Raw genomic sequence first — 11104 nt, forward strand, 5'->3', positions numbered from 1 at the left:
TGCCTGGACTGGCCCTTAACTTCTGGCCTTGGTAACTCCTTATCCTTCCAGTCTTAACCATTTGCCACTTCTTCTGAGAAGCCTTCCCTGCTCTGCTAAATCTGGATCATACGCTCATTATCTGCTGCTTTATGTTAGCATGTATCATAGGACACATTGTTGCCGGCTGCTCTGTCTGCCCCACCTGCTAGACAGCACACTCTGTCAGGGCAGGAGCAGTCACATTCTTGCCATATCTCAGCACCTAGCCTGGTTCTGGGACCTTCGGAGACATGCCAGAAAGTTTAGTTTATTCCGTGCAAGGGATCAGAGATGCAGACTCTCTGAGCCCAAATCCTTGGAGCTTTAAATGCATTCGGTAGCTTTAAGTTTTACCCCAGTATGAGAATGCCATGCCTGTAGTTATAGAATGAGTCTGACCGGAACAGAATGATTCACACAGATACAACAAATGTCAATTTTATTAGGAAGTGAGTCTGCTTTTCTGTATGTAAGTAAAATAGGCTATAAAAATAGGTTCCGCAACATAAAATGGCTCTTAGCAGATCTCCTCCTGGAGATCTCCTAAGATCCCTCTTCACACCACCTGCTCTGGGAATTTTTGACTGAAAATATTCAATATAATATTCCACTAAAGAAAGTCTTTTGATATTTGCTTCCTAAAAGCAACAGTAACAACAGCAATTAAACTACCCTGAAGCTAAGAGCCTGAGCCCCAAATCTTCTAAAACACTGGGAGTTCTTATAAAACATCCCGTCTGTGTTCCCCTTAGGCTGTTGAAAATGTGTGCTTTGGTTTGAGTTTTCACGTGGGACTCCCAGCGCAGCACCCAGGTGACCAGTTAGCTGTACCTTGGAGCCCAGGAGACAGCTCCTGGAAGAAAGGGGGCTGTCAGAAGCCCTTTGTGCATCTGGCATGACTGTGTATGCAGCCTGCATATAACCCTTGAAAGTTCACACTCTACTGCCCCCAGAGCCCAACCTCTGTCTATCAGGGACATCTGAAAACTGAGAAAGTTCTATCACCAAGAAAGTGCTGTTCCCCACCCACCAGGGACCCCTGAGCCAGAGCGGGTCATTCTGAGGCTAACTCTGGCTGGAACTTGGGGTTTGGGGGCGGTGGGTTGCCTTGGTCACCAGCACCCAGTCCCATCCTTTGCTGGTCCTCGCAGCTCCTGTGAGACAGCACCTTCATGTCTCCGTGATGTCTCTGTATTGCAACCACGAGGCTTGTTTATAGGCCACGATTCTGTAAGAATTTACAATCCAGAATTACAAGCCAGCAGTTGGAATGGGGCAAAAGGTGTGCCTTTTCCTTCCCACAAATGGCCGCCTCTTGGTCACCTGTAGACTGAGAGGCTCCGTCTGTCATGCCCAGAAGGCTGTTCTGAGTGGAGAGATGGCCCGAGGGAATTTCTCCTACCCCAGGCCCATTCCAGTCCTACAACATCTCAAGCGCTTTGCGTCTACATTTTCCTTTTCCTGGAATCTCTCTCCATCTCACTTCTGCCTGATGATAACCCCCCATGTGTATTTCAAGATCGAGACTGGCTAATCCCAAGCAGAATCAGCTGCCTCATCTCCTGCCTTTCCATAGCCCCTTTATCTCTTCCACAAATCCTCATTGCATTGTTCTCAAATATTTGTAGCTAAGGGAATGCAGAGGAATTAGGAGCTCTGAGTCCAAGTCTTGGATCTGTGTGACCTTTGGCATGTCCTTCCACCTCTGGGGTCCTTGAGTTTTTCTATGTTTGCGCTCTAGGGGCCCCTGTTTCTAGGCTAGAGCACAGCTCTTCCCGGCTGATGCCAACTCCTGGAGCTGCTGGATGGGGTGCCAGTGTGAACCCACACCTTCTAAGGGAGAGAGCTTCGTGAGAACTTCCGAAAACTCTGACTTCCCATCTCCCATAAGCCCCAGGGCTCTACAGAGAGGAGCACTTAACTGTACTTGAAACAAAACTCGTTGTATTACGAAGCTGGCAGGAAAGCCCAGCCATGGAGGCAGCTACCCCAGGACCACGTGAATGCAGGCTGCAGCCCTGACTCCAGCCCAGCCCTGCGCAGACCCACCCCGCGGCCACCAGGTGACGGGCCAGCCCCTGCCTTCAGGGTCAGCCAACAGGCAGCTCTGGGGGATGGAGGGAAGGTCAGCAGGCCTGGCAAGTAGGGGCCACACCCTTCTAACAGATCATTCCTTAAATACTTTTTGAGTACTTCTTACATGCCAGGCTCTCTGCTGGACACAGAAGATCCGTGCTGAGCCGGAAAGCCATGGTTCCTGCCCCCAGGCAGCCTTACAGTCCAGTGAGCAGGCATATGAAAAGATAATCACTGTCAACTGTCCTGCTATGAAGGAAAGTACAGGAAGCTTTGGGAGCATATGATAGAAGGACCTAATTTAGATTGAGAAGGGGATTTTCTCAAATCCTTTTTGAGAAAAGCATGTTTAAGACCATAGCTAGCTGGGTAAGAAGGAGGCACAGGTGCAAAAGGGGGAAGGACATGAGGGCCGCCACTGGGGCTGACGCATGGGGTCGGGGAGGGTGGTGAGCAGCAGCATGAGGGAGGTTGGCAAGGGCAGATTATGTGGGGCCTTGTGGTCCGTGGGAAGACATTCGGGTTGTATCCTGAGAGCAATGTAAGCCAAGGGCAGAGCTTTGAGCAGGAGATGACACGATCTGTTTAAATACTTGAAGGAACTTGCCCTGGGCACCTGGTGGAGGGAGAATGGGGGTGGGGACAAGAGTGGACATGGGGGGAATGGTTCAGAGGCCAATCCAGTTGTTCAAGTGCTCCGGCCTCGGGGTGGTAGCAGTGGCGATAAAAAGAAAAGGATGAAATTGAGGCCTATTTTGAAGGTAGACTCAATGAGGCCTGCTGGATTGGACGTGAGGGGAGATGGAGAAGAGGGCGGACATTGGTGACTCAGATTTCTCTTCCTGAGTGAGCGGTGGTGCCTTTTCTTGAGGGGACACAGACTGGAGAGGGAACAGGCGTGGGAGGGCATCAAGAACCCAATTTTGGAAACTTAGATGGTAATTTGAAGCTTTAAAAGTACTTTGGTTTGCTTAGAGAGAGAAAATATGAAACGAGAACCCACAGCAGAGCCCCAAAGAATCTTCCACTTGGAGGTTTGTCGAGAAGAAGCAATGAGGTGTTGAGAAAGCCCAGGGATGGTGAAGAGTGACCACCAGTGTGGGGACCACGAGGCAATCATGTGGGAAGAGCGCTGCAAGGAGTCCAGTGGAGTCAGCCTTGAAGAGCGGTTAGTGGCTTTAGTGAGAAGAGCTCTGGTGGTTGATGGGGAGCCTCAGACGGGTGGGTTGAAACATGAGTGGGAGGTGAGGACACAGGCAGCAGGTGCACACGAGCCTTTGCAGAGGCTGACCGTGAAGCGGATGGAGGTTGAGGAGAGAGATGGCGGTAGATCACGTGTCAGTTCAGTAAGCACTCAGGAGAGAGCAGCTAGCTCGCGCGGTGAGCTCTCCAAGGAGAGGGGACAGGTGGCACCCAGACACGGGTGACTCTTCTGAGAAGCAATGTCCTGTGATAGGTCAGAGACTGCCCAGGTTCAACTCTTGTCTCCACCGCTTATTGGCTGTGGAACCTCTGGCAGGTTACAGAATACCTTAGAGTCTCTGTCTCCTTATTTGCAAAAATAATAATAGTAATAACCTCAGAGGACTTTAGGGGAAGATTAAATTCATTAAAACATATAGGTCGTAGCTGGCACATAATAAGGGCTATTTACATGTTTGCTATTATTACTATTATTTTTAAAAGGGTGGGGAGGGCGGAGAAGAGTAGAGTAGCAAGTAGGTTGAGGATGGGCAGAGCCGGATGGTTACTCCTTCAGCATCTCCCAATTGCACGTAAGAAGAGCAAGCAGGAGAAGGCGGGTTCTCAACAGAAACATGAAATTGGCTCATGTCGGTACCAGGAAGGGCTGGGGGCACAGTCCCTTCTTGCAGAAAGGCTGTTGGCAGCCCTGGCCCAGGGACCTCCCCTCCCAGCCTTCTGCCCTCCGCTGCCTCGTCTGTTCCCCTGCTCTGACGTGCCTTCCTAGGCTTTTATATCCTTGGAATGTAGCTTTTCTCTCGTGGTTAGGAAGTTCTGCTGGTTTTCCCTGGTTCGCTCACTTGATGGATGGTACAGCCTTGGCCTCTTCTAGCTGTTAAGAATTTTTCAGGATCCTGTTCATTTAGTGACTCCATGGAAGGGAAAGGTAATGGAAACACTCCCTTTATACCAGAGTTTTCAATCCTGGTTGTATATTCGAATCATCTGGAGAGCGTTTAAAAAGCCCTGTGCCCAGGCTGCACTCCAGATCAACGGAGTCAGACTCTCTGGGGGTGGGATCCAGACATCAGGGATTTTTAACCCTTTCTAGGTGATTCTAGGATACAGCAAAAGAGGCTTTATTTGCCCATGGGTCTCTTTACTGCTAAATGACCGCAAGAGAGAGAAATAATGATCAACCACTTCAGCGCCTCATTCACATAAGCACTCAAGTACTTACCTGATGGATTCAAGATTCTGTCCCTGCCTCTGTGATAGAAGATCACAAAGACCCCGCAGGGCCTGCGGAAGACGCCGTGCACGGAAGGTATGACCGAATCCAAGAGCACATTACACTTGCGTACTGGGGTGAGAGGTCGAGGGCCACCCACCTTCTTCATGTGCCCTAAAGTCTCTTAACAAAGGCCCAGCATCCCGTTGAGCGTGCACATGAGAAGCAACGAAACTGTAGAAAGGGACCAATTACCGTATTTTCTCATGGCTTTCATTTGTCTGTTTCTCTCTCTAGCTATGCCGCACATTAATTTGTCAGGCTTGTTTTCTTTTGTTTTCCTTTGTTTGCTTGTGTAGGTTAATGAGACTGTTTCACCCAGCTCCCAAATAGGGCTGGGTAACTTCCAAGCGGCACAGCTACTAATCCATTACTTACTTGGGCAAACAGCTGGGAAATTCGCCTTGCATGCTAGGTCTAGCTGAGCCCAACCTATTCAGCAAAGACTCCCATAAAAATAGGGCCCAGGAAAAGGCCCAAGGGCTGGGCAGTCTGAGGACAGGTCTGGCTGAGTCCCACACCTTGAAAAAATAAGAACAGGGCCAAGAGGGTGCTCTTGGTCGTGCTGCTGCTTGCACAAATTCTCAGCTGTTGACCTACCTTCCTCCCTTCCTTTCCTCCCTCCCTCCCTGCCTCCTTCTCTCCCTCCCTCTTTCCCACCCTCCCTCCGTTCCTTCCTTTTCTGATCTTCATATCTTTCTTTTCTCAACCACGAAATAGAGCAAAGAGCCTTCATGATTGATGGCTCAAGAGGGTCATCCTCTATGTCGGCAGGGACCTACATTATGACGCGATATGAGAATTCTAACAAGGGCCTTACTGCCATCCACGTCTCGCTTCTTCCAACCTGCCTTCAATTGGTTTCTACTGGGCCGTCTGTAATGCCACCATGACTGATACGTAGAGCTCTCTGTGCTACCAGGCAGGTCCCCTAAAATGCAAATCTTCATCAAATCCCTTGCCCCTTAGTGTGGATATATTTACTGTATTCCTTTGTCCTCTGGTGGGATTGATAGAAGCATGAGAGGCCCTCTCTAAATGAGAAGGGCTAAACGGGCCCAAACTGCCCAAGGCTCTGCTAATGTGGCAGCCACTAGTCGCACTGGCCCCCAAGCACTTGGAATGTGGCTAATTGAGTCCAAACAGAAAAGTGCCATCCACGTAAAACACATACCAGATTCCAAAGACTTAAACCCAAAACTCATTGATACTTTTGTAAATTGATTACATGTTAGAGTGATATTTTGGATATATTGGGTCAAATCAAATGTGTTACTAAAATTAACCTCACCTGTTACTTGTATCATTTTTAAACGTTACTAGAAAACTTAAAATCTTGTGTATGGCTTGCAGTGTGGCTTGCTCTGGTGACTCGCACTGGAGAGGGCTGGTCAAAGACGATTTTGGACCATTTCGGTGATGTGCTAGGCCGGTGCTCTTACCTTGGGAGCGGAGTGCCTCTCTTTGGCTTCTCTCGCGCTCTTCCTGCCTGTTATAGCTCTGACCTGACTGCTCTTATTTGACAAATGAGACAACTCCCCCAGAGAGGTCAGAGGAACTTCCTAAATCCTCTGGGGAGCTCACACAGTCCAGTGGTGTATGACATTTCCGGGGGGGGGGGAGCGGAGCTGAGTACAGAGGCCACTGGGTGCCAAGCCTTTGGAAGCCATGCCAAGAATACTCAGAAATGAGGCAAGATGTTTCTCATCTAAAGAGACCTAAACAAAAGGGGTGGAAGTGGTTCGAGAGGGCTTCTAATCCCAGCCTCTGATTACAAGGAAGTGTGTGTGGCTCTTAGAAACAAACCACCAAACTGCCAGGAAGTGTACCAGCTGCACGTGGCCCTCTGTTCAGTATTTAGGCCTTTGGGGGTTTCCCATATTGCCAGATTATTAGCTTGGGGGGAATAGGAGGACTTCTTTTGGGAGAGCCGACTAGGACCCACGGCCTAAACGCTGCAAATAAATCTTTATGACAATAGGCTGGAGATGGTCCAGCAGCCCAGATGTCTGCCCCAGGGCCCCAGGCCCAACCACAGACACGGCTTCTGTCTTACCCAATTGGGATGATGGCCAGGAAGGAGAGAAAGGAGGAGAGAGCAAAACACGTGCCAATGAACTTTTCCATGGTGAGCTGATAGATCTTGTTGTACACCGTGGAGGTCACCACCCCGGTCAGAGCCAGGGACAGCTGCAGGATGACAAACACCTTTCCTGTGGAGGGGACAGGGGTTACCAAGAAGATGTGCTGCTGTCCCTTTTCCCTGCTAGCTGAGTCTCCAGGAGCTCTCAGGAGACTCTTGCATCCTTCCCAGTGCTCCCTCCCAGTCTCGGCTCACTCCCCCGGGACCTGTCTCTATCCAGCTGGATCTCCCTGCTTGCAGCCCCGCCCGTGGGTGGTAGCATCCTTCTCTGACTGTGGCTTTTCAGTGACCGACTTTCTGAGTCTTTCCCATCCTCCTGTCTTCACCCCCTCTGCCCTGGATGGGCTCCAGAGTGTTCCCAGTGTATTCAAGGCTGCTTCTGGAACTCTCTCGTGGGCCTTCTGCAAGTCTGAACCCTGTGCCTCAAGCCAAGGGCTCTGATACGGGCTGGGCAGAGAACTTCAGAGAGATTTCTTTTACTTACCATAAGAGGAGCCCTTGATGAGTTTGGACATTGCCGATCGGATGGTTGTGACGGGGATGAGAGCAAACAGCATGACGGCCCGAGCTGGAAGGAAGTCACACAAGCACGCTCACTCCTCATTGTGCCCCACTTTGGCCAAGGAATAAATCAGAAAAAAGCAAAAGCCTCACCAGGCATCTCCCTCTCCCCACAACCCCATGGGCTTGCCCTGGAAGGAGTGGTTTCTGTGCTGGTAGACTAACACCCCCCCTCCCCGGGGCAGGCTGAGTCCCTGAGCTCTGACGGTGCCACAGATGCCACAGACCCACCTGCCAGCTGGCAGGGCACAGCGGGCATCGTCGTGAAGGGTGTCTTCATTGGCAGAGTTAAGTGGCATCTAGGGAAGTGGAGCTGTTGTCACTGAAGTGACTCGAGACTCCTCGCCTTGTCCCTGGGACAGAGGTGTCTTCTGTCACCATTCACGAACCCCTCTGGGAGATGGTTGTGGGAGCTTTGGCGAACTGCATCCAGGAATGTGTGCCACGTTACGCAGCTGCCACACAACCTTCCTTCCTTATTCATAACCCCAAGGTGACGTGTGTTTAAGTGTGTGTGTGTGTGTGTGTGTGTGTGTGTGTGTGTGTGTGTGTGTGTGTGTAGGGAGAAAAGGAGAGGTAGAGGTGGTGAGAAGGGGAGAGGGGTACTCTGGCCTTTGCATGCTGCCCGTCTAACTGGCAGTTGGCCAGACCTAAGTTGCCATTTTGTTATAGGTGTTTTCCGAGATGTGTGACCTCAGCCAAGGGACAGCCCTTGGTAACTGTCTAGAGTTGTTTTTTCCTAAAATGTTAGCCATTAGCCACAAGGGACTATATAAATTAATTAAAATCAAATCAAATTTAAAATTCTGCTCTTTAGTCAGACTAGCTGCATTTCTAGTGCTCAGTAGCCACACACGGCTAGTGCTCCTCTATTGGGCAGCGCAGATCTAGAACATTCTATCATTGTAGAAAGTTGTATTAGAGCATTGGTCTAGAGCTCTCTGCTTGTGGTCCTCAGATGGAAACCTCATTCTACTTCCTTGAGAGAATTTATTACATAGGTGGTGGAAGGCATTTTTGGAGAGTTTTTATCCATTTTTAAATAGCCCATGCTTGGCCCGAAATGATTTTACTGAAGGGACCTTTTCAGCCTGATTACCTTAATGGTTTATCCCTTTAAAATTGGAGAGAAGAAATCCAACCCCTTCTCCTGAGGCCAATCTGAAACCTTCCCTACTGACGGCAGGCACCACTGACCAACCCTCCCCTGACCTCCTAGAGCCATGGGCACCACTCATGACATTTCCGTAGGTAACACAACACAGTGCAACTAGATTAACTCAACGGCACATGATCCTGTCCCCCTTCCTAGGCAGTAGGTCCAATCCCTGGTGCTGAGCTGGGACACCTAGACCCAGAGGGCACCATGCCTAAGCCACGGCACGCCACGTCAGCCCCATGACTCTAGAGGTCCGCAGTGTCCTTGTCCTACCTCCCCAGGAACGCCAGACTCACCAATGTAGAACATGTATGTCTCTTTCACAAACGCCAAGAGGAGGGCTCCTGACCCAAAAGAGACCATACCGATCATGATCATGGTGGTGTCCTGGAAGCAGCGGGAGAAGACCAGGACGCCCAGGAAGCTGGTGATGAAGATGGTGTACCCTGCAGCCATACCATAGCCCACCTGCACCTGGTTCCAACTGAGAGGCTCCCTTAGCATGAAAAGGGGCATCACGTCCACCGTGCCCACCACGGCCAAGTCATATATGATGGCACCCAGAAAGAGCAGGGCAATGATAGTTCTTGGGGGCTGTGCTTTTCCAGGAGACAGAGGGTGCCCCACCACACTCTGCTTGTCTAACTGATCAGGATCCAGGGCACGATAGGTGCCAACTGTGCCCGACACCATATCCACAGCGGGGAGCGCCTTGCCGGGACCAGCCATCGACTCAGGGACCTTCAGGACCAAGAGGCTGTAGAAAAGGGCAAAAGTGGCACAGCTCACGCTGCACGCCGTCAGCACCAGGCCCTGCCCAGAGTGCCCGGTCATCTGCTTGAAGAGGTGCCCGGAGGCCATGCTCCCGCAGAACCCCGCCAGGCCCAGGGTCAGGTCGATGAGGATGAGGCGCACGGAGCGGCGGCCCTCGGAGGAGCCCAGGGAGCCCAGGGCCATGACGCCGGACCAGAAGGCCGAGAAGCCGCCGCACAGCCCGTTCAGCGCCGCCGCCCCGTACAGCACCTCCACGGGCCAGTCCAGCAGCACCTTGAGCAGCAGCCCGAGGCGGGAGAGCAGGAAGCCCAGCAGGGCCACGCAGATGGAGATCTTGCGGTGGTAGCGGTCGCTGAGCCAGCCCAGCCCGTAGGCGGACAGTAGGGGCGTCAGGCCCACCACGAGGTTGTAGACGATGTAGAAATTGGAGATGGCCCTCTGCTGCTGGTCCTCCAGGGCGCCCCGGGGCGACGGGCTGGCGCTGTGGTTGGACGAGGCCCCGGCTCCGAAGGACGCCTTCACCACCAGGAGCAGCCCCGCCTCGTAGAGGGAGGAGGCCACCTGCGTGGAGGCCACCACGGGCTCGATCCACGTCCTCACCCGGAGGCGAGATAGGAGGCCCCACCCCGAGCAGGCGGCCTCGGGGCCCATGAGGGCTCTCGGAGAGGGGACGGATCGGTCCCAGAGCGCGAGTGTGGGCCTTGCGCCTGGGTGCGCGCGGGACGGGACCGAGCCGGGGCGCGGGGCGCGTGTGACTGCGGCCAGCCCGCCGCGGCTGACCCCCGGGCCAGCCACTCCTCCCGGCCTTAAAAGGCCGCGCCCCGCCCCCGCCCCCGCCCCCAGAGCTGGGCTGGCGGCCGCCCAGGAAGCCGGGCGCCCGGGAGCGCACCGCCCGTTTCGGCCCCCCGCGTCGCCACCCTCGGGTCGCCCCGTCACGCGGCTCCGGCTTGCGCGGCCGCCTGACGGCGGCCCGATGGCCCCACAGCCAGGCATGCCCCGACTTCCCGCGGGGCGCCTTCCCCAAGCGTGTTCTGGCCTGGGCCGAGCCCCCCCCCCCCCGGGCATGGAGCGAAATTCTATTATCCGTGGCGGGCAGGTCTGGGCGAGGGGTGGGGTGGGGGGGTACAGAACCTAGGGTTCCTCCTGGGAGCTGGGCCGGGGTGTGAGGTTTTTTGTTGGGTTTAGAAGCTACAGGGACTCGTGCGCTGCTGTAGGGAGCTGAGTAGCAGAGACTGGGAGGGAAGTGCTAGTATCTCTTTGACAACGTTGGTTTCAGTTCTTTTGGATGACTACCCAGCAATGGGGTCGCTGGATGGTGGGGTAGTTGTAGTTTTAATTTTTTGAGGAATCTGTGTGCTGTTTTCCATAGAAGCCACGCCATTCTGCATTCCCACCAACAGGGCACAAGGGTTCCAATTTCTCACACCCCCACCAATACCTGTCATCTTGATATCTTTTTCTTCCTTTTTTTAATAATAGGATAGCCATCCTGACAGGTGTGAATGACATCTCATTGTGGTTTTGATTACATTTACATTCGTGATGAATGATGTTGAGCATCTTTTCATGCGTGTTGGCCATTGGTACATCTTCTTGGGAGAAATGTCTCAAGTCCTTAGCCCATGTGTCAGTCTGGCTATTAGTTTGTTTGTGTTTTTGTTCGTACAATTAAATTGTAGGAGTTCCTTATGCATTTTGGAGATTAGCCCCTTCTCAGGTGTAAGGTGTGTGATATTGTCTCGCATTCTGTAGGCTGCTTTTTCCCTCCGTGGTTTCCTTTGCCATGCAGAAGCTCTTTAGTTTGATGCAGTCCCACTTGTTTGTTTTCAGGAGCTTGAAGAGATGTCAGTGCTCCTCTGTTCATTGCCGTATTATTCACAAGAGCCAAGATGTGGAA

General features: G+C 52.4%; 1 protein-coding gene across 1 annotated transcript; it reads right to left on the reverse strand.

Moving 5' to 3' along the window:
• Positions 1 to 443: 443 nt before the first annotated feature.
• SLC46A2 (solute carrier family 46 member 2) lies at positions 444 to 9985 on the reverse strand. Its single transcript, XM_026513762.4, has 4 exons — positions 8730 to 9985; positions 7198 to 7281; positions 6627 to 6783; positions 444 to 1249 (listed from the first exon to the last, which is right to left on the reverse strand). Exons 1-4 carry the CDS (start codon positions 9856 to 9858, stop codon positions 1192 to 1194), a joined length of 1428 nt encoding a protein of 475 aa, XP_026369547.1. The 5' UTR covers positions 9859 to 9985; the 3' UTR covers positions 444 to 1191.
• Positions 9986 to 11104: the final 1119 nt, after the last annotated feature.

Source organism: Ursus arctos, unplaced genomic scaffold (genome assembly GCF_023065955.2).
Source record: "Ursus arctos isolate Adak ecotype North America unplaced genomic scaffold, UrsArc2.0 scaffold_18, whole genome shotgun sequence".
Classification (NCBI taxonomy): domain Eukaryota; kingdom Metazoa; phylum Chordata; class Mammalia; order Carnivora; family Ursidae; genus Ursus; species Ursus arctos.

What these genes read in the sequence shown, in the direction of transcription:
- SLC46A2 (XM_026513762.4), bottom strand. Translation starts at nt 9,858, where the DNA reads ATGGGCCCCGAGGCCGCCTGCTCGGGGTGGGGCCTCCTATCTCGCCTC. An exon ending in GACATACATGTTCTACATTG is followed by an intron (nt 7,282 to 8,729) that starts GTGAGTCTGGCG and finishes ACTTCCTTCCAG; the next exon opens with CTCGGGCCGTCATGCTGTTT. An exon ending in CATCAAGGGCTCCTCTTATG is followed by an intron (nt 6,784 to 7,197) that starts GTAAGTAAAAGA and finishes TCCCCTCCACAG; the next exon opens with GAAAGGTGTTTGTCATCCTG.